The sequence below is a fragment of the Rutilus rutilus genome (assembly GCF_951802725.1).
Source record: "Rutilus rutilus genome assembly, chromosome: 16".
In the NCBI taxonomy this organism is placed as follows: Eukaryota; Metazoa; Chordata; class Actinopteri; order Cypriniformes; family Leuciscidae; genus Rutilus; species Rutilus rutilus.
The window spans coordinates 32659986-32686179 of NC_140224.1; the positions used below are offsets into that span (position 1 = coordinate 32659986).

General features: G+C 37.9%; 1 protein-coding gene across 4 annotated transcripts in view; it reads left to right on the plus strand.

The window, feature by feature from the left end:
- The window catches only part of LOC311305811 (cadherin-18), a 164369-nt gene that overhangs the window by 101799 nt on the left and 36376 nt on the right, over positions 1-26194 (plus strand). For all 4 annotated transcript variants that reach the window (XM_084433725.1, XM_084433723.1, XM_084433724.1 and 1 more), the window contains 3 exons: positions 3914-4208; positions 11420-11539; positions 25358-25525. In XM_084433725.1, coding sequence (XP_084289851.1) covers positions 3914-4208; positions 11420-11539; positions 25358-25525 — 583 coding nt within the window. The remainder of the gene's footprint in view (positions 1-3913; positions 4209-11419; positions 11540-25357; positions 25526-26194) is intronic.

The window sequence follows — 26194 nt, forward strand, 5'->3', positions numbered from 1 at the left end:
ATTCATTTTCTATTTTTAATCATTTTCATTTTCTCATTTCCACTCAGCTATTTAGTACAGCAGCACTCTTGCTTAAGCATAAATTGCTTTTTCTTTTTTTATTCTGATTGAGGTGCGCATAGAAAAAGTGGATTGTTTTTTGAGAAGATAATGTAAAATAATTGGTGCAGATTCACTGTGGCTGCAAGTGATTTTGTTTACGGGCTTCTAACATAAAGTCTCATTAACTTGTCTTCTGATTGGAGAGGTTCTAGCCCGAGTGTGAGCTCTGACCGTTCAGCTAATTACTGACTGCCAGCCTGAGTGCTCTGTTTACTGACAGAAACGGACAGTTCACTCTCGCCGACGACCCGGCTGTGCAATCAGCCCCACTTTCCTTTAATCACAAATTAATTTCAGCATTGCTGTTTGTATTAGCGGCCACGGTTTGCACATTTCTTGGCCTCAAACAGTCAAATAACCCAGGGAATGAGTTTCACCCCTTCATGGAATGGTGTGATTGAAGTGTCTGATATCTTTTTTGCCATTTTTCTCTAATGTCCACAAACTGGGCTGCAAAGACAATACTGTGGTCCTTGCAATACATTCTTATCAGATTATAACTTCACAATCAATGTCTGGGATATTATTTGTGCTCTCTAACGTTTTTAAAGTGTTTAATTTGTGTCGAGTTAGCTACTAATAGCTTCAGAATATGCCGTGAACGATCATTAGACCAGCTGAGCTTTGATTTAAAACGCCACATACAATATTCAGATTAAATGAAGGAAAAGTCTCTTTTTATTTAAACTGCACTTTTCTTCAGTCTACAGATCTGAGCCCAGAGGAAAATTTGGTTGCTCAAACATTTCTCTTTATCTCAGATTTTTTCTCCTAAAAGTTCTTAGGAAATAAAAACAGGCACACTAATGAGATAATTTACTCTCAGAAGTAATTTGATTAGAAACATTTGAGGTTATATTGATGTGTTTGTTTTAAAGGGGTCCTGTTATGTTTTTGTATATTTTCAACTTTCTTTAACATGTAATGTTGCTGCTTGAGCATGAAAAAGTATATCAGTGAACTCCCTGAAACGCCTATATCGTAGTGTACAATTCTACACATCAGAGGGGTGTGGGCTGGTTTAGTTTGACCAATCACAACACACTGGTCCAGCCCACCAATCAGAGCACACTGCACTTTTCGGAAGGCGTGGCTTCATAGAGAAAGTTACTAAACAGAGCGTTACTGACAGACTGCAAAGAGAGGTGCTGCAACAATGTAAAATATGTGTTTTATTTGAACATTCAAGCATGAAAACCTATTCAGACCCCAAAAACTAAATCAAGAGTTTATATATATATATATATATTAAAATGTATCTTTTCCAACATCACAATCCTTTAGTCCCAACCTATTTTACTTGGTAATGTGACATATTTCAGAGTGAAACAAGATAATGAGTGAGAAAAATAACGTAGGCGTTCTATCCATCTGGAATTTATTGGATCATGAAAGAGGTGATGTTTCAATATAAGAATGAATCCACACCTGAATGCAAGTTTGCTATACCAGTACCTAAAAAAAACATTCGGCTTCTAGTTAACATAATCCATTCATCTCTGCAAATGTGCACTGATGAGGCACAATACGATTACTAATGTGCATTTTAAAAAGTAACAGCATAAATGTTGAATTCCTGTGGACTATAAATGATTGGATGGCTCGAGGTGTATATAAGTGTTTGCTTTAGTCTGTGCTTGAGTCATTAAACTGAGCTTGAGTGGATCACAATCTAACATTTATTGGATAGTGACAATAAAACACTCGGGAGAACTAAGGCTTTCAGTGCTTTGAGTGTTCTGTCAATGTTTTGCCTTATCACAAAACCAATGAGCCTTGAGACACCATGCAATGAGCATATTACTTGTGTGCGGAGCTGAGACACCAGTGCACAGGTATCCCATGGGTTCACATTATGCCTTCCTGAAACATTAACCGCTCTTGTAATTTTTCGCCATGCTTTGGGAATGACAGTATTGTCTTTTACGGCTTTTTTAAAATTATAATAATTATTCGGTGCATCTTGACGCCATGCAGCCAGACATCATCCCAGCCATGCACCGGTTTGTTTTCACGCCTGGTCATTCTTTCAGTCCCCAAGGAGAGATAATTGTAAGTGCAAAGACTTTCGTGAAGTCCTGAAAATGCAGTTGACATTTAGATGGATGAATCTTATGAAAGCTTTCAAGACCTTATCCAGGTCACATTTTTACCCTCAAATTGTCACAGTCTGTGGTTGCCAACACACACAAAGACGAAGACAAGAAGGGTGTTCCAGAATAGTCTTTCTTTACAAAATCATACAGGATATCGCTGGAGAAATGCAAACCACACTGAAGCACAGAAATACAAAGGAATCTAGATGAAGAACTGGTGAACATAATCAAACAATCAATTAGTAACCATAGCAACAAACTAACAATATAATCAAAGGGATCAGGAACTAAACAGAAAGGAAACACAGGAACTAAAGGAGTCATCAACAAAACATTATCATTACACAAATCAACAGAAGTAGCAAATTATATATGTGCATATATAAAGTAAGCCTATTTAGTAGGATTGTTTTGGCATTGAGACTTTATTTTCATGACAATTAAGCATAATTTCATTATGTGCAAAAAACAATGAGATACTGTTGAGAGTGTGAAGTATTTATACACCAGGGTAACATTTGACATAATAGCTTTAATAGTCTTGTTCTGCTGAGTTTGACTTTGCCTATGTTTGGTGTCACAACGTACAGTTCTTCTCAAAATAGCAACTGAAATCAATAAATATTGTCCCTTTTAATATATGTCCTTAACTATGTGCCTTTGATACAGCCAAAGCCCATTAGGCATTTGCGCTTTTACTGAGATTATTGTGTCACAAATTGTGTAACAATTTTCAGAAATGTATCTGTTATCTGATAAAAGACTGTTTGTTTAGGATCAGTTTGACTCCAATGAAAAACATAAAAAATAAACTAATTATTTAAACAAAAGAACATAAGATTGAAACAAACCCTCAAAATAACATGGTTTATTCATCATCATCATCATCATCATCATAATATAATCATTGTATTAGCACAAAACCAGTAATGAGAATATTTTAAAATCACTACTGACAATAATGAGAACACCCAGATACATTACGGTAGTGCAAGTTCGGTGTATAAATGTGCTTTTTTGTAAACATGCTTATGTTTTTGCAGTCTGCAGGGACCACCATGCATAATTATTTATTTTTTAAGTGTCTTTTATTTGTCATAAGCTTTAACTGAGTTGGTAGTTTGAGAGCTGTAAGTAATCCTCCTCCTATCAATTAAGCAGTTTTTTTTTTTTTTTGGCTTGCTTCTCCTCTCTCTCTTTCGACATTGCAGTAGGGCAAGATCTCACATCAACACTAGATGATCTGAGATTTCACATCTCAGAGGATGATCCTCCAGTTCAGCAGTTGAAGTCTTTCAAGACTGTTCTTTTTTTTCTGTTTGCTAAATGCAAATACATTATTCAACATCCAACATCCTCCTTTACTTTTTCAAGTCACATTAAAGGTGATGCGTATGATGTTTTGATGTTAAATTCTTTCTTCTGTCCCAGTTTAATGTGCAGGGCTAATTATAAGTAAGCTGTTCATAGGTCGACTTCATAGAGAATATGTATTTACCTAGCAACCACTAATAAATTCCCTATCCACCAGCAAATGACTTTTTGCAAATCAGTCTGGTCTGCAAGGAACTACAGTGTAAGGTACAAAAAAGTTTTCTAGCTTAAGGGTTTATTGGAGTATTTTGTGCTTAATGAGCCCTGATTATTGAATGTATTGCAATGTATTGATTCACATCAGTAGTTACACACCAACGTTTCTTTGTCTCTCATTTCAGCTGCATTCTAATTCAGACAAAGGCGATGGTTCGGTCAGGTACATCCTTAGTGGTGAAGGAGCAGGGAGTATCTTCATCATCAACGAGGTAACGGGAGACATCCACGCCACCAAGAGTCTGGACCGGGAAAACAAATCACATTATGTTCTTCATGCACAAGCCATCGACCGCAACAACAATAAACCCCTGGAGCCAGAGTCAGAGTTCATTATAAAAGTTCAGGATATTAACGACAACGCTCCCAAATTCCCAGACGGACCCTTCGTCACATCTGTGCCTGAGATGTCGGAAATTGGTGAGATTTCCTTGTTTATTTTTTTTTTTTTCTGTAAAATGTTTTCTTTCAACTTAACCTATGGTCTTTTATGAAAATTCTTTGCAGTCATTTGATAAACTTACTCATAACACGTATATGTGTCTAATTTTCCAGTTAAAATCTTTAAAACAAGATACATTTACGTAGCAAGTCATTAGGACTTGTTTTAATAGAAATAAATCTTTAATACAGCGTATTTTGTCTTTCTTTTACATATAAACAAGTGAATCAAGTGAAAAAATGCACCAGTAAGTCAAAATACAATCCATTAAATCATAGTATCTTAGTGTTGCTTCTAAAGTAAATTTATCTTGTTTTAGAATTGTTTTTACTGAAAATCAAGGAAAGCAGACCAATTAAAAACTCATTAAGTAATTTTTCGGTGTAGTTTTGCAGTGTTGGTTAAATGTAGAGTTGGTGATTTGAACAAGCTCTTTAGCTCTATGAACTGTATGTCAGCATGAGAACAAAATTGTCAGTTAATGAAGATTTGACAGATGAACACACAGCTTGTGTGGACTCTTGTCGAGTCAAAAGTGATGTGACATTTCAGTTTTATGGACTTCGCCATCTTTGATATTACTACTAGTCACTATTCGAGACGCTCATGTAAGTTGCTGTGGGAACGGGACATTTCGACACACACCTTTAAGTAAATGCAGTTGACAATCCCGAAAACTGACAGTGTGAATGTGAAGGAGAGGTGTGATCATTTTCCAGTCAATCTGGCCTACGATTTCTCATCAAGCAGGTACAAAATTCCTATAGATTTGCATAGAATGAGAGACTAAAGCCGTGCAAATACAGGAAAGTAGGTTATTTTGACTTTTGGTCTTTATGGGACCACCTTACAACCTCTTATACCCCTTTTCCACCAACAAGAACCGGGTGCTGGTTCAGAGCTAGAGCTATTGCCAGTTCGGAGTTGGTTCGACTGACGAGCTTACTAAGAACCCGTTTGCGTTTCCACCGGCCAGAGAGCCACAACAGAGCTATATCTTACGTCACTGCATACGTATCATGTTGCCCAGCAACGCTAGTGCGGCAGCGCCAAACACAAACACACCAGACTTGTTCGAGATGCATCGGCTTCTCGCAGAACGATCAGCACATGAAATCAAAGCACTGCGAAAGCGATCAAAAAGCACAAGGAGTCGTATGATCTCCAAACACTCCCGAATCTCTGATCGGTCCACGCTGCTCCGATGCATCTCGAACAAGGCATCAACAATAATAGACGTTGCGTTACTATGGATGCTCATGGGTTTGCGAAAATAAATCGGCATCCAAACACGGCGAATCCAACGCGTTCGTGCAGCTCGCCGTAACTTACATAGACGGATATTATAATCGAGCTGCTATTAGCTCGACTAGCTGCTATTTAAAAATGGCGGTCACAAGTTTCTCTTCAGTCTTGTTGGCCACGGTAACCCCGCCCCCAGCCTCTGACGCAAGCGGTTCTTTCTTGGCGCCGTTCTAGACCCTGCAATGATTTGGTGCTACTTAAGAACCAGTTTTACTGGTTCGGAGCTGGTGCTTTGGCGGTGGAAAAACAAAGAACCGATTTGAAACTAGGCTCTGGCTCCGAACCAGCACCAGCTCTGCCTTGGTGGAAAAGGGGTATTACATTACCACGTAGCTCTGAGCAAATGTGCCTTTGCTGGTTCAAACACGTGAGATTTGTTCTCACTTTTCTCTGAGGAGAAGTGAATAGTATATTGCTCACCCTGTCTAAAATGTTTATGTCAAGTTTTGGAGATTGGGTCCAGGTCTATGAAAAAAAAAAAAGGCTTGTGAAAATTGAAATGGCTTTTAAAAAACATAGCTGTCAAAAAAAACAATTATATCCAAAGGCTCGTACTGGTGCAAACGTATAAGCTGTCACTCTCTAAGATCCATCACTTCTAATTCAAATCTCCATGATTCACTCCATTCCCAAGTCAAACTGCTTTTTTTTTTTCTATCCAGCCCATGGCTTTTATCCGCTTGTTTTGTGTTTTGCGGCTGGAGTTCCCTCAGGAGCCCCGTAGCTCTTAGAGAGCATTATGTGCTCATGCTTCTTCCGGAATGCTCCACTTCCACTTAGAGAAATAGTGCAAAAATATAAAGAGAGTGAGAGATTCTCTTACAGCAGGGTTTCCCCAGGGATTGTGAACCCCAAGGGGTTTGTGATGGAACTGCAGGGGGTTTGTACGGTTGTGATAGAAATGCTAATGTGGGATAAGTCAATACATTAACTTATGAGCATAATTAAATTTGTTCAACGCAATTCACTTTTTTTTTCTTTTTTTTCTTAATTTAGCATTTAACTCTCGCTTGCAGGGAGTTGCTTCTATATAGCAATCAAGTTTTCATTAATTTTCCACTTCTGTGCTCTGACATAAGAAGAGTTTTACCCATTAAACATATGATTTACATTTGTTTTATGATGTAAGATTTTTTTATGTATATCATAAGATTTTTTTTATCATATTGTCGAACGCAGCAATATTGTATTGTTTTATGTTATATATCAATTTCCAGTTGTTGCAAAGTGTCACCATTAAGTGCAAAGAGTTGTGAATGTATATTATCTGTACATCTCTTTTACTTCTGATATACTAATTATACGTTTTTAAAGTTGAAATTCCAATGTTATGTGTATTCAAGTGGTTTTAGACATACAGTAGTTTCATTCATTAAGCACTGTATTTCATATACTTACAGAGGCAGGAAGGTTTTTTTTTTTTTTTTTTTGCATTAATGCATTAATGCAACATAATAGACAGCTGAAGATGAACATTAGTTTTGCAAATTGTTTATCCATGTATCTTGTACTTTTTGTACTTCCTGCCTTTGAGAAACACTTCTCCTGTAAACTTGCTTCCAACCCACACACAGTATGTCACTGTTGATTTCTTGAAAATGCTTATTATATTATTGGTATATCAGAAGTAAAAGAGATGTTGTAATATGTACACCAATGTCACCATTGCACACGTTCTCACGCTTAGTCTTATTTATTTATTATTATTATTTTTTTTTATCTCTTTGAGAGTCTTGAAGGCTATATTCCTGGCTTGCATGTAATGAAATATGTCTCTTTATTTTGGCAGTGTGCGACACTTCTCGGTGGAGATTATGGCCTGTGGGTTTAGAAAGCTTTGTTTATTGTTTATTTAGGTCCCAGTTGGCTGTTGCCGTAGCAACTGAAGCCCATACAAATGATATGTGATATCGTAAGATTTGAAGACCAGCTGCAATCAATGTTGAAGGAGTCTATTATTGCCTGGCTGTTGTCCATTACTGTTGGCGATTCATGCGCAGAGTGGGTTCAGAATCCCAATTATAGATGTCTTAGAGAACACAGCGCTGTTATGTTAGAGCGGTACTGTCCACTTGACCATCACAGATTAGTTTTATCTCGAGGTGATGCTCTGCCTTTATGGGATATCAGTCTCATCTGATAGTTTTGTTCAAATGTTTGAAAACCAGATGAATCTGGTTAATTGGCTTTGGGTTTTGATTTGAGTTAAGGCTGCAATCGTAAAATCAAAGTACCGCTCCGGATTGTGCTACAGTTTTTTATATAATTTCTCCATTGATATAAACTCTTCGCTATCAGGACTACCTGGTTTATAACATTCATTGCTCTTGGAAATGTAAGACTAACCAGATAATCCAAAGGTTGTCCACCAGCACAGCATCACCTCGACTGGCTTTTGCAGCTGTAGGAACACATGCTCAGTCGATTAGTATTGATGAGATACATGGAGAAGAGATGCTGTGGTAACGAGGATCGACAGAAGAAGAGGGAAATGAATAATTAGTGTTGTTTCCTCTTATTTCTGAGGCTGAGTGTTTGGAGGCGTTTATCTGTAGGCATCTTCGAGCAGAATGAGCCCGTCTGGATGGTAACACTTCTGCCCCCACGCAGCACTAGTCCACTGCTGTCAATATTCCCTGTGCGTTTGAGTGTCTGGATCTAATTGTGTGTTGATGGTTTGTCTCTGCCAGTCTGAATTTATTGACTGGACCTTTCAGCTCTGAGAAACTAGAGGGTCTAATAACGAAGAATGTGAGAGGATCATTACTGCAAACTTATACATCCTTTAATAGTCATTACTTATCATACATATCATATATACATTGTGTCCACTACTACATGATCTTCTGGTCATTTCGAAGTATGTATAAGGAAGGGTCTTTTCTGGCCAAAAAAAAATGTGTTAATGGTTGGATGGATGGATGGATGGATGGATGGATGGATGGATGGATGGATGGATGGATGGATGGATGGATGGATGGATGGATGGATGGATGGATGGATGGATGGATGGATGGATGGATGGATGGATGGATGGATAGATAGATAGCAAAATACACTTATATTAAAACTACTATTTATGAAAGAGAGTCTTAAATGGGTGGTATAATGCCCTTTTTACAAGATGTAAAATAAGTCTTTGATGTCCCTAGAAGTGTGTATGTGAAGTTTTAGCTCAAAATTCCCCACAGATAATTTTCTAGGCCTATACCATGTTAAAATTGACACTTTTTGAGGGTGATCAAAAACGTGTCGTTTTGTGTGCGTCCTTTTAAATGCAAATGAGCTGCTGCTCCCAGCAAAGAGGGCGGAGCTTATTAGCAGCTTGCAGACACACACTCACATGTCAGAAACTGTTCAACCTTTTATGTTCAAACCGGAGTCTGACAATGACGGAGAGACTCAAGAAGTGACAACATGCAGAATGCAACAGGATGTTTCTGATCGGTTAGTTGATGGCTCTCAACATGGCTCTCCCGCTTTGTTGTGTGTTACCGGGGGCGGGGTTTATGTCAATTTTAGGGTTAGTGATGTCACTAACCCTGGAGGAAGCTTGCGTAGTCCCTATCAGCCATTTGTTGCAGTCCTTAAAAAAGCAATTTCTTTAATAGAAAATATCTCCCTTTGCTTAGAACCTTGAGTGTCGTAACTTTGCAGATGTTGTTTATGCTCAAACAGCAACATTACACACTAACTAAAGTTAGAAAAGTGAAATCATAATCAACCACCCCTTTAATATCTTAAAGGGGTCATTGGATGCCCATTTTACACAAGTCGGTATGATTCTTTAGGGTCCTTATGTAAAGTTTGTAACATACTTTGGTTAAAATTCATCAATGGTTGTGTAAAACAACACCATTTTTACCTCTGTTCACAGCGACCAGTTTCGGTGCATGTCTCTTTAAATGATAATGAGCAACTGCTCACCCCTCAATTCCATGGGGGGTGTCAACACAAGTCACATAGTCCTGCCTTGGTGGACAGTATACAAATGGCTGAGGGCGGAATTATGCCAATACGGGAAATATGCTAATACAGGACAGTCCATCAGGGGTCGTGGGCAAAGCATGATCAATATGATGTCATACTGCTCAGAAAATCCCGATTATTGAGAGTGTTAAGGCTTTTTGAGGATTGAAAAAAAAAGGAGTGAATGGATTTTTTTTTTTCATTGTATGGTGGTTGTGTCCACAGACTCCACACACTGCAAAGACACATTTATATGCAAACACCATATAAAAGTGAATTTTGCATCCGATGACCCCTTTAAGACTTGTAAGTGTATCTTGTTTTTAAGGATTTTTAAATATTTAACAGGAAAACAAGCCAGACAATTTGCACCAAAGCCAGCATAAACCAGCCTGGAAATTCATGCTGGTGTAAGCTGGTCTTTTTCAGAAGAGGTACCTAATAAAGTGACTGCTGAGTGTGTATAGCCATGTATAACAGCTGAAGATCAGTATTGACCTCTAAATATTACCCAGCTTCCTACTTAGCAGCCACTGCTTGCATTGCAGTTTTACTATAATTTATTTTTATGGGTCAAATTTTGATTTGGAGTTTCTGAAAAACCTCAGTATCTTTATTAGTGGTGCAGAATTATTACTCCCTTCACACACACACACACAGACACGCTGTTCATCTGCTGGCCCTCGGAGACACGCTCATCAGAAAATTCTAGACAAGCTGCTTCAGCAACTTTCCAGCTGCTGGTAGACTCTGATAGAAATGTTTTTATGAAGCTGAGAGCTGGATACAGTTCAGAGAGGGATGAGATATCTCATTTTAACCCACTGAAGCTTCAGGATTAGAACCAAAATTACAATTATCTGAAGCGGTTACAGTAATTGCGGCTATCGGGTCTTTATGCTGTTGAACTATGCAGAAACCAGTGAACGTGGTGTCTCTCGTGTGCATTACGCTGAGTGATGACCGTAATTGAAAAGCTTTTGAAAGTCTTTGTGGGAGAACACAGCTTTTCGACTTTACTCCGGCTGGCTCTCACCGCAAGAGAACACTGCAGAAAATCAGTCGGGTGGTCATGTTTTTCGATACAAGTACTTAAACATCCTTAAAACAAGAGAAATTTACACAAGATATTTTTTGTTTTCTTCAAGAAATCAGAATGAAACATTTTTGATTTATATGGTGTTAGCTTTTAAACCAAATGATTCTTTTTGTTTTCTTATTTTTAAATACGATACAACACAGAACAAAAATCTGTTTTATTCTAGAATAAAAATACTTGAAAAGAGGTCAAGAGAGAAAGAGAGAGACAATTTGCAAGGAGACTGAGAGAAATAAAAAATGCAATTCAAGATTCTGCCTCCATAATCCTATTTTACGCCTCAGCCCTCAAGACTGCATTAAATGTTTTGTGGTGTTTGCAGTACGTCAGCACCAGACAATGCAGATGGATGGATTGAACCTGGTGAGCTGTGATGAAAGTGAGCAAGAACAAGTGCAGATGAGAAATGCGACCCGAGCCAGCACAAGAAATGAGAGATCTACTGTCAGCTGGAGGGGGGGGGAAAGAATGCTAGAAAGACAGACTGTAAGCGGATGGCTGAAATGAGCAAAGACAGAGCGGGGAATGAGAGGGCTTAAAAGACACAGAGAGAGATTACAAAGCACACAACTGCATTTCCAGCCTGTCTTTAATCTTTGTTGACTTGGTCTGAGCAGAAACAGTGTGGTTGTGTGGTTGAGGGACTTATTTTAGGTCTACATGAAGAAAATGTGAAGATGTCATCATTTTGAAGGAATCATTTTGGACATATTTTTGTTCTCCATATTTTTGTGTACTTCCACACAAACACATTAAGAACATTCATTCCGCCCTTCAAACACATCCACCAATTCTTTATTCTCTCTCTTTCTGCAGGAACATCAGTTTTTCAAGTCACAGCAACAGACGCAGATGACCCTACGTATGGAAACAGTGCGCGGGTGGTGTACAGCGTTTTGCACGGACAGCCATATTTCTCCGTCGACCCCAGAACTGGTAAATTCAAGACTTCTGTTCATAGTGTCCGTGAGGGTGAATTAACACAAAGTGCTTTTATTGCTTGAAGGTTTCGAGCTGCTGGTGCATTTTGTCGAGTAGATGTACAATTAAAAAAGTACACATAAGAAATGTGCCTTACCTTCGTATATGTGATGTTTGTATTAGACTGACTTTGTTCATCAGAAAACAGCTGTGAGCAATACAATACACCACTAGCACTTTTTACCGTGCAGAAATAGAGCTTGACATGCATGCAGTATTGTTTGGATCTTGGCTGTATAATGGAGAGCATCCCTGGAGAATGAGGTGGAGAGAACATTGTTGTAAAGGCTTTCAGGGATAAAGACAAGACGGTAGGAGAGAGAAAGAGATTCAGAGTGCTTTGAGATGGATTTGGTGTTCATTAGAGGTGGACATTGTTTGAGGGTTTTTACAAGAAACCATTAAATGTTAATAGAGGCACAGTTTGTGTTTGTCTCACAAAAAAAAAAAAAAAGCAGAACAAAAGAAATTGGATTGAAAGATAGAAAGAAGGAAGAAAAGTAAGATGACAGAAGGAAGGAAGGAAGGCAAGAGAAATGGAAGGAAAGATAAGTATAGAAAGAAATGAGAGAAATAATGAATGAATGAAATTTTTAAATATTAAAACGCAAAAAAATGAAGTGGAAAATAGTGAGGACGAAAAACCAAGCAATGATGGAAAGAAAAAGGAAGTAATAAAAAGCAAAGGGAAAAGGAAAGACAAAAAACAAAAGGAAGGAGAACAAGAAGTGAGGACATAAAGGAAGGAAAGAGAAAAAGAAGGAAGGTAAGAGAAAGAAGTACAAAAAAATTAAGGAAGGGAAGAACAGAAAAAAAGTATAAAAGGAAATAAAGAATTATAGAAATGCAGAAATGAAAAAAGAAAGACAGAAAGATGAGGGAATGGAGAAAAAAGCCCCTGTCCATTGTGCTGAAATGCTTCCCGGCCCTCTGTGCTTTTATCAGATTAGCTGCTGCTGTCCATGGTGCTGAAACACCCCTCACTTCACTACATATTACACACACGCAAGCACCACCAATGTATCCCAACATATTCATGGCCACAGTACACTGCTTATTTTGAGAGATGTTGCCAGAAATACCTCAAAGAAGTTTTTGATGAAAATCTCTAGACACCTCTCAGCCTTCACCCAAATATGCCCTCGCGAATCCCTTCTATCAGCCCTGACAGACTAGTGCTCTGATAATACAGTCCATCCAGATTTGTGAACATTTGGCCTTTTTAGTAAAGACAAATGCAGCAGTTTGGAGGGGAACCATGAAGAATTTTGTTCCGCAAAGTTGTCAAGAGCATGCAGGCATATCATATTAGTTTTTAGAGATGAAATGCTTAATGGAATTGTGGCGAGACAGTATCAGTGTTCAAGTTCATTTTAGATGGTGTTCAAGGACTTAATGCATTTAGACAGGAGACATGAAAACCGATTCAAAGGGATTGTGTGAGAAAGAAAAAAAAAGACAACAAAGATTGACTTATTCTTGCTTTACTGCATTGCCTTTTAGTGACATTTCACTTTCAGTCTCTCACAAACTACCTTTCGGGACATTTAATACTGAAGACACAAATATCCCATTTGGAGATGATGGTGTCAGCGCATATTGTGAGTACTTCAAAGTCGACAAGTCTCAGAATACACATTTTAGGTCTTATTATGCACTATTGCACATTAAAGAAAATATAAAAATATATAATGCATTTAAATGTTTATTTATATTAATGTTTCATTTGTATAAGTTATTATATTATATTATGTATTTATGTTGTTGTTGTTGTTGTTGTTTTTTATATACTCAATTATACTCAATACTGATTCTATGTGAGGCTTGGCTTAAATAATTAAGCTGCTTAATTTACCTCAGGACTGGTTACTAGGTAGGTGTGTATAAATATTAAAATGCGTCTACTACCTAGTGAAAACATAAAGGGTGCGAGGCACAAAGATAGATTGAGGTAGTATTCACTTCTGAAGTGTTTATCAAGAGTTTGTTCCAGCACTGATGCTGAAGTCATGACCCAGTGCTGTGGGTGTATATGCAGATTCTACCTTTCATTTAAAGAAGGTAATGCAAAGTTGTATGCATGACGCCCTAGGTCATGTTAGCATGTCGTATCTCACCCCTTAATCTACATCTTTTTTAATATACTCTGACAGACAGTGTAGGAGGGTTGCTTTTCCTTGATGTTTCCTGCTGTCAACAGCTGTATCAGGTGTTGTTTCTCTAGGAGGTTTGTGGGACTTCTCTCTTTATTTTCATGTTTTTCTTTGATCATCACAGGCATGGTGTTGAAAAGCTTTTATTTTGCAAGTAAAACACAACAGTTAAGTTAGACATTTGTATTTTCAAAAAATGTGATTAAATAATGTTGACCTCTCTTTTTACACAGAACCTCAAAAGACATATGAATGAAGTTTGGTGTGAATTATTTCCTAAAACAGAATTTGACATGACTGAATTGACTGATGAGATGATGAATCTAGTGTTTCTCATTTGACCCCACAACAAAACAAAAAAAAGTATTTTCATATATAGGTCATTTCTGTTATGCAGTACACTTTGAACGATGTAGAGAATAACCTGTAATATGGCTTAATACATATTCAGTTTTGTCAACATTCACTCAAAAAAAATATACAGTGAGGAAAATAAGTATTTGAACACCCTGCTATTTTGCAAGTTCTCCCACTTGGAAATCATGGAGGGGTCTGAAATTGTCATTGTAGGTGCATGTCCACTGTGAGAGACATAATCAAAAAAAAATAATCCAGAAATCACAATATATGATTTTTTAACTATTTATTTGTATGATACAGCTACAAATAAGTATTTGAACACCTGTCTATCAGCTAGAATTCTGACCCTCAAAGACCTGTTAGTCTGCCTTTAAAATGTCCACCTCCACTCCATTTATTATCCTAAATTAGATGCACCTGTTTGAGGTCGTTAGCTGCATAAAGACACCTGTCCACCCCATACAATCAGTAAGAATCCAACTACTAACATGGCCAAGACCAAAGAGCTGTCCAAAGACACTAGAGACAAAATTGTACACCTCCACAAGGCTGGAAAGGGCTACGGGGAAATTGCCAAGCAGCTTGGTGAAAAAAGGTCCACTGTTGGAGCAATCATTAGAAAATGGAAGAAGCTAAACATGACTGTCAATCTCCCTCGGACTGGGGCTCCATGCAAGATCTCACCTAGTGGGGTCTCAATGATCCTAAGAAAGGTGAGAAATCAGCCCAGAACTACACGGGAGCAGCTGGTCAATGACCTGAAAAGAGCTGGGACCACCGTTTCCAAGGTTACTGTTGGTAATACACTAAGACGTCATGGTTTGAAATCATGCATGGCACGGAAGGTTCCCCTGCTTAAACCAGCACATGTCAAGGCCCGTCTTAAGTTTGCCAATGACCATTTGGATGATCCAGAGGAGTCATGGGAGAAAGTCATGTGGTCAGATGAGACCAAAATAGAACTTTTTGGTCATAATTCCACTAAACGTGTTTGGAGGAAGAAGAATGATGAGTACCATCCCAAGAACACCATCCCTACTGTGAAGCATGGGGGTGGTAGCATCATGCTTTGGGGGGGGGTTTCTGCACATGGGACAGGGCGACTGCACTGTATTAAGGAGAGGATGACCGGGGCCATGTATTGCGAGATTTTGGGGAACAACCTCCTTCCCTCAGTTAGAGCATTGAAGATGGGTCGAGGCTGGGTCTTCCAACATGACAATGACCCGAAGCACACAGCCAGGATAACCAAGGAGTGGCTCTGTAAGAAGCATATCAAGGTTCTGGCGTGGCCTAGCCAGTCTCCAGACCTAAACCCAATAGAGAATCTTTGGAGGGAGCTCAAACTCCGTGTTTCTCAGCGACAGCCCAGAAACCTGACTGATCTAGAGAAGATCTGTGTGGAGGAGTGGGCCAAAATCCCTCCTGCAGTGTGTGCAAACCTGGTGAAAAACTACAGGAAACGTTTGACCTCTGTAATTGCAAACAAAGGCTACTGTACCAAATATTAACATTGATTTTCTCAGGTGTTCAAATACTTATTTGCAGCTGTATCATACAAATAAATAGTTAAAAAATCATACATTGTGATTTCTGGATTTTTTTTTTTTAGATTATGTCTCTCACAGTGGACATGCACCTACGATGACAATTTCAGACCCCTCCATGATTTCTAAGTGGGAGAACTTGCAAAATAGCAGGGTGTTCAAATACTTATTTTCCTCACTGTATATACTACAAAAGTTTGGGGTATGTACGACTATTATTATTGTTGTTGTTGTTGTTGTTGTTGTTGTTGCACTTTATTTTACAGTATGTGCACTTATGTGTACTTACAGTGTTTTTACCTAAGAAAGCACTGGTATATAAGGTAACTACATGGGTTAAGGTTAGGGATAGGTTTAGGCTTAGTACCTAGTTATTAACCAGTTATTGCAATTACTATAATAAGTACATAGTATTTACATGGGGAACAGGACTGTAAAATAAAGAGCTACCATTGTTATTATTATTATTATTATTATTATTATTTGTTTCTAAAAAGTATCTTGTGCTCACCAAGGTTGCACTTATTTGATGAAAATTGAGTAATAACAGAAATATTTAAATTACTGTTTTCTATTTTAGTGTATTTTAAAATAGAATTTATTTCTGTGATGGCAAAGCTGAATTTTCAGCATCAATATTCCAGTTTTCAGAAACTATGGTACATAATACATTTTCCAGAATACAATATCCAAATGTAAAATATATATATATATTTTAATTTGAACATTTATAAATGTCTTTTGGTCAATTTAATTGTTCCTTGCTGAGGAACAATTAAAGCATTGATTTTGAGAAATAAAACGTATATAATATTATATTTTTTATACGTTTGCTCATTTTTTGTTCTTGCATATTTTATGGTTGCATGAACGTTTTAAATATGTGAGCAGCGATATACTGTTATCCAACATCTGAAGCCGCCCACTCTGCTGAGAGTAGTGATAAGATGAATATGTATGGCACGCTTTCCTCTCTATAACAAAATAAACACAACAAAATTGAGAACACAGTAAGCATTTTTATAAATAAAGCATTAGAAAAGCATCTGATCATAGCAACATGGATATATTTGCACAGGCAATTCGCCACTCGTCACATCATGTTTATTTATATAGCACTTTACACAATAGATTGCTTAATCAAGCAGCTTTACCGTATTAAACATGAAAAACAGTGTCCGTGTCTCATTTCATTAGAAGTACAACTTCATTTTCTATTATAAGCGGCTCTCTACTGTGTTCATGTTTTTACTCACGGACATCTGACCTTGACGGACTCAATGGGTGAAAAATCTTTAAAAAATCGAACCAATGGTAGTACAAAGGTGTTTACCAGCCGGAGTGAACTTTTCAAGAAAGCTGCTTCGAACTCCCAAAACGAACTCCAATCAAACTTCGTTTTAGTCTGATTTTGTTCAATATGACTTCACATCAGTTTTTGCTTGAAGTATATCAGGGCCTGGAGAGTCTTGAATATTGTTTTCTGCGTATAAAATTATTGACATCCTATTAGAAAACTCACAATAAGAAAGTCAAACACTGCTCATTTCCACCTAACGTGCAGTCAAAGCTGCAGGCAAACTCAAATCATCTCTTGGAAATGAGATACCATCACCTTCCACCCTTTAATATGCTATTGAATTGCTTCACTGGTAATTGGCGATTAAATTCTTTCTCTCAGGATGTCAGAGAACACAAATATAGACGACGAGTGAGATTAAAACTTTTAGATAAAGCACCCTAGGAGACAGAGGAGAAACCCACGTGAATCAATTCAACTGAGAGAGAGAGCTGGTCAATAGTCAATCTGGCTTTGATTATATGGTAAGCGCAGTCGTATCGTTTTGAGCTGGCTGAGATGATTGTGGTCATTAGGTCAGCAGATGCACCCAGAAAGAATAACAAAGTCAGGGCCAGACAATGACATGTCATTTAGGAGGAGAATGCTATAGTAGTAATATACAGTTTCATTTGTAACTGGTGGGATTTACAAAGAAGTTTAATGCCACGGTTATGGATTTGTGCTCAACCTCCCGCTCCATTACAATAAATAGTGGTTAACTAAAAGCAATGGCTTTATTTATTTATTTGGTTCATTTCCATTTGAAACAGAGGAGATGTTAATGTCAGGTGTTGGGATTTATTCGGCTCATATAAACTAGCAGTTAACAAGCATAGTGATTCTTCCTAATGAATAATTTTAATAATTAACTAGATGAAAGGAAAATGTGAGTGGTGTTTGATAGTGCAAAGCTTTCCATCAGGATGCTAGTGTACCGATTTGTGGCGTTTCGGTTGGTTACTGGCCAAGGTAGAACTTCTCTCGATATGGTGGTCTCCACAAAAGCATTAAAGCGATAGTTCATCCAAAAATGAAAATTCTGGCATCATTTACTCGCCCTCATGTCATTCCAAACCCGTAAGACGTTCGTTCATCTTCGGAACACAAATGAAGATATATTTAATAAAATCAGAGTGATTTCTGTCTCTCCATTGAGAGTTTACGCAACTACCACTTTGATGCTCCAAAAGTGTGCTGGAACTAGAATGAACCTTATTGGTTCTCGCAACATTTGAAATATATTAAAATAGAAAAGTTATATTAAATTGTAATGATAGGTATTACTGTTTGTGCTGTATTTTTGAACAAATAGATGCAGCTCTTGTGAGCACAAGAGACATTAAAAAAACGTAATGTACAAGCTGTGCAATTTGAAGCATCATTACAAACAAGTTTTGTTCAAATCACTAACCCTAACCAAACAATAGTAATAGTGGTGTTTTTTTTTAGCGAGCAATGCTAATAATTGTCACAAACTTGACAAGTTTGCACCGTCCCTGTTGATTTATGATTTGAAAATGAACATATTCTTTAGAAATAAAGAAAGTGTGGTTGTGTGAAGACACCTCATTATCAGCTAGTGGCAGCGCAGAGGCCAAACATGTCCCACTCACCGGCACACGCAAAGCAAGACGTTACGCTTGTTAATAAGTGAGGTCGGATCTTCATCTTCCCCTTTTTCTTGTAAAGAGGTTCTAGGGAATAATCAGAATTCCCAATTTCAGAGGCCTCGATGATGGGCAAAGCGTAGGAACCTCTTTCTCATACGCACACACATACCCATACACATAAGTAGGCTAATTTCTCTGCTGATCAGGGAGTCTGGAGGGTTTTAGAGTGTGAGTTTAGAGCTTCTCTGACACAGATCAGGGAGTCTCTAAAAGGAAGGATTAGAGCAACTTCCTGTTCTGATCAAATTAGAAAATCATGCCAGTTTGTCAAAGCCTTCCCCAGCCGCTAATGCTATTCAACATATTACCAACCTCTCCTGAGCTATTTCACCTCCAGAGGAAAAAAGCACATACACAATATAATATACAATATATATATATATAATAAAAAAAATTCAGGTCTTGCAGACTAAGATGCCGTTCACACAGGGCGGTTTTTGAAGTCAACATGAAGTCAAAATCGATCTTTTGGCATTGTGTGATGATAACATAATTTGTCTTGCTGAATATCCTGTTTAAACCCATCAGGCTACAGAAGTAAACTTCACAAAGTCCTGTGTGAACGGCCCTTAGCGCTCAGCCAGGTCAAAGGTAATTTCCCATAATCCCCTTTGCTCACCTAGACTGACCTTCTTTATAAATGTACAGCCTGTGAAAACCTAGAGGGAATAAGACGAAGCGATAGAAGATTACAGACAGAAGGGGTGCGGGAGAGACCAGTCAAAGGCTTAAAACAGTTGTGCTCACTCAGCTAACCCTGGGTCAGACTTGCCACTTGTTCCTCGACGGCTGTGCAGGAATTGGCTTATCCGGTTTCCATAGATACCTCATGGTTCTTCTGAGCAAAGGAAGAATGCTGTGGGGTTCTTAATGCTGCTGGTCTAAAGTCGGCTCTGATGAAAGGATGGATGTTTGTTTTTTAGGGTTTTCATTTTTGGGGGCTTCCCTGAAGCCTTCATGTACATCCTAATAACAAATACTACACTCTCCCTCATTTACAGCAAGCCTGTATCACATTTCCTCAAGAGCACTTACCAATCCCACACAATAAACTTGAGTGATAGCTGCGGAGAGACAGTCCCTCACCCCTGACGATTGATGAAAAGGTCACAACATTAGTCTTTGTGTTGTTTTAATGGAGTGAATGGCTGTGTGCCAGAGACTTGTGTTGCCTTAGGAGCCTGGGTTAAGTAATGCTGCAGCTCGAGTAATATCTCTGCCTAGCCGCTGGGGCTCGAGCGTTGGCAGGCTAGAAATGGAGTTATGGCATTAAAGCAGGAGAAATGGATGGGAGATTCATTTTGGAAAGTTTACAAACCTCCTTTTGTACCATTGTGCTGGGCTTTTGTTTGCTGAGATGCATTCTGGGAAATCTTCCAACCTTCGGTACGCTTGCGGTACTTATTAGGAGATGTTTTGGATGTGTTTATGACATTGTTTTTTAATGCCTCTTCTCATTTGTAAATTGTGAGGTCCCAGAACAAGGACTGGTGACAGATCCAACAGGTTTGAGGGGGTGGAATAAGGACGGACCCCCTTGGATTGGGATGTGGGTGATTCACAGATGATGAAACATAAATGGAAGGGTGCATTTAACACCGGCAATACAGCTAAAATGCGAGTGCACTACACTACACTACAAGTGTCAAATTCTGCAGGTTTTCTTAGTTATGGTTATCAGGGTTATCGTTAATTAAAATTAAAACCTTAAAAAAAAACATTTTCATTAATTGAAATTAAATAATTATTAACTTAAATACTATCAAATGTATATATAAAATATTTGACAAAAATACAAAAAAAATAACTAAAGCTAAATAAAATGTATATATACATATACAAAACTAATAAAAATGACAAGAACAAAATAACTAGAAATTAAACTCGGTAAATATCGACCTTTTTTCTTCTTGTAAATTAGCTTAGATCAGTGTGAAAGCTAGAAAAAAGCCAGAACTTTTTTTTTTATCATTTTGACAAAACTTTCATGTCCCCCAGAATATTGTGTGGTATGACCATCTGAACACAGAATATATCAAAAGAAATAATACATTTAATAATTAATAGATCATAATAATATATTATTAATTAATAAATGCATTCTTTTGTATCATGCATCCACTTGATTGTAAGTTACATTTTTAATGAAGCAACATTTTGAACAAAAGCTGAGAAAAGCTGTTTTTGTCAAAGACTACGTTTGGATCGGATTCAGAATGGTGATCAAAATATAGATGGAGTAAATCAACACCCCCAAAGCTCCACAGTCCAATAGCTCTTTGTGTAACGTTAGGCAGTTTTGATTTATGATGTTTAAGTGTTTGATAATCGTGTTAGCTTACGTGAGTGTAATGCTTCTATGGCTTGTTTCTGCTTCTTCTTCGCCTGTGTTTTTATCTGGAGATTCTGTATTCTTTCAGAAGATGTGTAACAGCGTCCTCTACCGTATAACAGTGAACATGGATTGCTGGAAAATTCCGGCGATGGCAAAAATGATAATAGTATATCAATGACACTAAAATAACATTGTGCAATCTGGTTTTCTTGCATCATAACACAACACTATGATAAATATATGAAAGTTCAATTGTGAAATATTCTAATTATTTCATTTTTACAAATGAATGGCCTGATTTAGTGTCGTCCCTTATGACTTCACTTAGAAACACTAGCAATCCACAGCAATGTCCTTGCAACCACTCATAACACCTGTCTGTAAAAAACAAGAAAGAATGTTCAATTGTTTGAACAATTGACTGTTCTCTTGGGTATTTTTGGAACAGTGCAAGATATCCTGGTCTGTCCCTAGTGCATTCTGCAGGCCTTTGCCCTGCTCTCACTGTGACAGGTGACAATGGTCAACCTCACATGCCCTGTATGTTAATAGTGTTGCCTCCGGTCACTCGTGCCTTGGCCGGCATCTGATGTTGTAACCTGCCCACAGACAGCTAATCCTGAGCCTGTCAACCCAACACTCTTCACATGGGGAGAACAGGCCCTCGGTGTATGAGCACAGAACGCTGGCGTCATCATCATTTATTCTTTACTCTAGTTCTTCATTATCATGAGGGAAATGAAACCAAACAAGTATTTAAAAAAGGTTTGGGATGATTGTAGTCAATAACGGAGAAAACCGACGGTTATTTATGGTCTACGCAAACCACTTTTCAGTGTAATAATGACAAATCAATATTTTCTCTCTGTTTGCACTTCATAAATTAAAGTGACTGAAAAATGAATCAGTCAATTATGGGGATGCAAACGGCGTGCTGAATTCCTGTTTAGATTCGGTCTGGAGCCTGACTCAAAAACCGAGTCTGTTTATTCATGAGTCTGTAATCTGTTCTTTAATGGCTTGTGTGTATTGACTGTGTGTCAGTCGAACCCCTCTATCAGAGGAAGCCGCGGGCTACCTACGCTATTGTTTTCAAGCAAATATAAAGCAGGATTGGATTGTCTGATAACACTTTCATTTTGTAAAGAGCGATTGTTCCTGCCGTTCCTCCTTGACTGAACATCCCTCAAATCTGGCACAAATAAAATCTAACATTCTGAACATATTTTGCCCGTCTGGAGAAGTGTCTGTGGTTGTCGGGATGTAATCACAGAGCATTTACTTTTCCACAACAACAATAATTTACATTTTATAATATTTCACAATATAACGGTTTTTACTGTATTATTGATTGATTAAATGCAGCCTTGGTGAGGAGCATAAGAGACTTCTTTCAAAAATGTTAAATCTTACCACCTCCAAACTTTTGAACAGTAGTGTAAATGGACTGTATAAGTCGACTGTCATTCCCTCTCTGAGCAATAGCTTTTATTTATTAAATTCTATATTATGCTTATATAATAAAAATTTCTAATTTGCTTTTATCAAACAGGTTGGACTGTTTTTGATCGAAAAACACAAAATGATCACAGAATTTGAATATCCCGGACGAGCCCCCAGATCTGCTAGATTCATTTTCATGTAGACTCTCAACCGGCAGCCTCGAGGCTATCAGTCATCAGATGGAAACAGGCGTCTCAACCTCTGTGATGTGTGGCAGGAGATCTTGGGAGAATGATCAAGCAGACACCGAGACGGTGTAATACCATAACATTCTCAAGTTTATTAAGGAAGAAGGGCCATATTTATACACAAGATAAAGCAGAATCATCCACGATGTCCAAGCCATCCAATCATAGTACTCAAAATATCAGTAACCCACCAAATCCATTGATTCTGGTGCTGTTGTTTTCCCTCTAAAATTGTGTCACTTCCTGGAAGATGATGTCAGTAGGAACTTGCTTTTGTCAATGGAATTGTACAAAAGACTAAAATAATGGAAAGTGATAGTGATGACACAAGAACTATATGAAATCATTACCAAACTTTCAAAAATTACCTCTCAGTCCTACTTACTAATATATAGTTGTGGATTTTCCAGCAGTGGCTTTTGTGTGATTTCCATCTGACTGCGGGTTTGATCATCAAATGAGGACTTAAAGTCTGTGGCACAGTACAAAGGTGAGAAGGAGAGGGAGTGAGATTTGAGTGAGAGAAAGAAAGACATTGTGGGACACAAAGAGATAGAGGAAAGGAACTAACAGTCATTGTGTGAGGCGGTAGTGACTCAGAGACATGTTTGAACCAGTGTGAGGGTCTCTCAGGAGTCAGTGGATTGCCACTGAATTGGTTCCTGGATTTACTTTTGACTTAAATTTTCACCTAAATGTTAAGAAAATGTTCAAAAAAGTATGTACTTCGACAAAGTAGAACAAATGTAAATAAAAACATTGGGTCTCATCCACTAATCATGGATTATTCGTGTTTTTACGCACAGGAAAAAAATTATTATTGTTCTTCTCATGAAAAATGTCCGTCTAATTCACAACACGTGCGTACGCACATGAATTTGTTCTCAACCTCATTCTAATGTTAATGAATTTGGAGTATTCTGAATGAGCGACCGTGTATAATTTGCATAAAATGCAGCCAAATCATGTCCATATAAGGGCTTTCCGCAGACTCTTTCCTTTTGTTCTGTCTACTCTCAGCGAACATGATGCTCTCTAAAGACTGGCTTCTGCCTGAAAGCACGCGCAGCAAGATCTTAGAGCAATGCCAAGTGTGCCAGCCTCAAAACAAGTTCAGACGCAATAAAAAAACTTTAAAACAGACCCAGATCACAGTCTTCTGATTAGCCAGCTGTACAAACTCAAATCTGCATCTTTATGCAGAGGAACCTCGCAGCTGAAGCTATAATGCACCTACCTTTACTTACTCTTTTACCATATGTATGAATCTATATCCATGTATACAATTTAATATTAACATGTTTATAAGGCCATCACGAATATATGATTTTTGCTTGTGAGGGATGTCAGTTGTTCCTTCATTTCATGATTTGTTCATGAAAATGTTGAGTGAATGAGAGCTGAACTGCAATATTCACTATAGTGGAAGCGTCATATCAATTCCACTGTGGCATAATGTTGCTTCTGGGCAGCAAACACATTTAAGCAATTCCTCATAACATACAAATCATTTATGTGACTCTAAATACAAAAACAAACGTGAATAATATATATATATATATATATATATTTTTTTTTTGATGGGCACAGTTCTCTAGAGCAATATGCGTGACCTCCACATTCTGCAAGAACAACATTTCAGAATGTTTGCCAGCAAGCAGTTACTATGAAAAGGCTTTTTATTGATTTATTTGAAGTCATTCCTTTTATTATTAACCATTTTTACCATTGCATAATTATTATGTACAAGGTGAAAAAAAAAGTATTTGTTATCCTGAGGTAACATTGATCAGTAAAGCTTAAAATGTTACTGAAATCTCAACTGTTACATCAAAAAAATAAGTATTATGTACTTATTGTGTTCATTTTGTTTTGCAAAACACTTTTGCTGCTATTGAGGTGGGATACGGGTAAGGATAGGGACAGGTTTGGTGGTATGAGTAGGTGTAAGGGAATGGTCAACTGCGTAATTATAGATGTAATTACAGAAATTACCAACAGCTGCAAATGCATGCCTGCATTTTTTTTTATATATTTGTACAATGTAAAACATATATGCACACAATATGTGCATTGTATTAAATACAAAATTTTGAGTAGATTTTTAGTTTGGCCTCAGATATGGGCCTGGTTTACTGTCATCTCTTATGACTTGGGCTAATAAGCAATCACTTAGCAACCACTAAAACACTGCAGTGAAAATGTTACCATAGAATCAAAAAAATTGTCCATATCTAGTGTATGCATGTCATTGTTGAGTTGTGTATGATTGAAGACTACGGTTCAGTTCACCAGTACTTCAAGGTTTTGATGTCATTTGAATGGTAGTGAAATGTACAGAAACTGACCTTGGCAGAGAAAAGACCTTCCAGACACAAAAGCGTTTTATTTTAACAAGTCTTACAAAATGTCACACTGCACATGGCAATCATCAATGTATAATTGTTCACACGTACGTATTTTGGCTGAAACATTTTTACCAAAAATGATAAGAAATTGAACGCTGTGTGAGATGATCATCTGTGTAAGTGAGAATGCAATCAAGTATAGAAATTATACATGCATTTAAGGAAAAGAATTCTGTGAAAATTTGCTTCTGGCTTATCACTTTATTAACCCTTGCATTTATACTATGTATGTACGTAAGCCGCCATATGTTTGTGTGCATTTTGCAGGTATCATCAGAACAGCCCTGGCAGACATGGATCGAGAGGCAAGAGAACATTACTCAGTGGTGATTCAAGCCAAAGACATGGCAGGGCAGGTTGGAGGGTTGTCGGGCTCCACCACGGTCAACATCACGCTAACTGACATCAACGACAACCCACCAAAGTTCCCTCAGAGTGAGTAATGTTAGCCACTGTGAAAACCAAATACAGTGGCAACATATTGCTATAGAAGGACATCAGTAGATTTTGGTTCAAAGACCTAATGAGCAACCTAGTGAGGCAGTATTATAAGACTCTTCACAGAGCGCTGGTCGTTCAATGCACAGAATTTCTGTCTAAACTATCAGATGACTCATATACAGCATTCCAAATATGTCATTCAAACATTAACATTACAAACTTTGATTTGAAGTAAAAAAGTAGTTTTTTTGTCTGAGATCCTCTGGCCGTGGGGAGATTCTCTGAGAGCTGTTCGGGAAACTCTCCCGGCCGTGATTAAAGCATTTAGAGGACATTTGCTGAAGTCTGTCTGTTATTATTGCTGCAAGTTAGTTAGGGAAGCAAGTTAATTAGGGAAGCAAGTTAGTTAGGGGAACAAGTGAGAGATAGAGGACGTCGATTGTAGACGAGACCCAGGGGAACTCACGTCGACTGTAGATGTTCGGGGACGTCGATTGCAGACGAGACCCAGGGGAACTCACGTCGACTGTAGATGTTCGGGGACGTCGATTGTAGACGAGACCCAGGGGAACTCACGTCGACTGTAGATGTTCGGGGACGTCGATTGCAGACTTAGGTCAGGTGTGAAATAGAAGAAAAATCTACCACAGTTTCAATACTGAT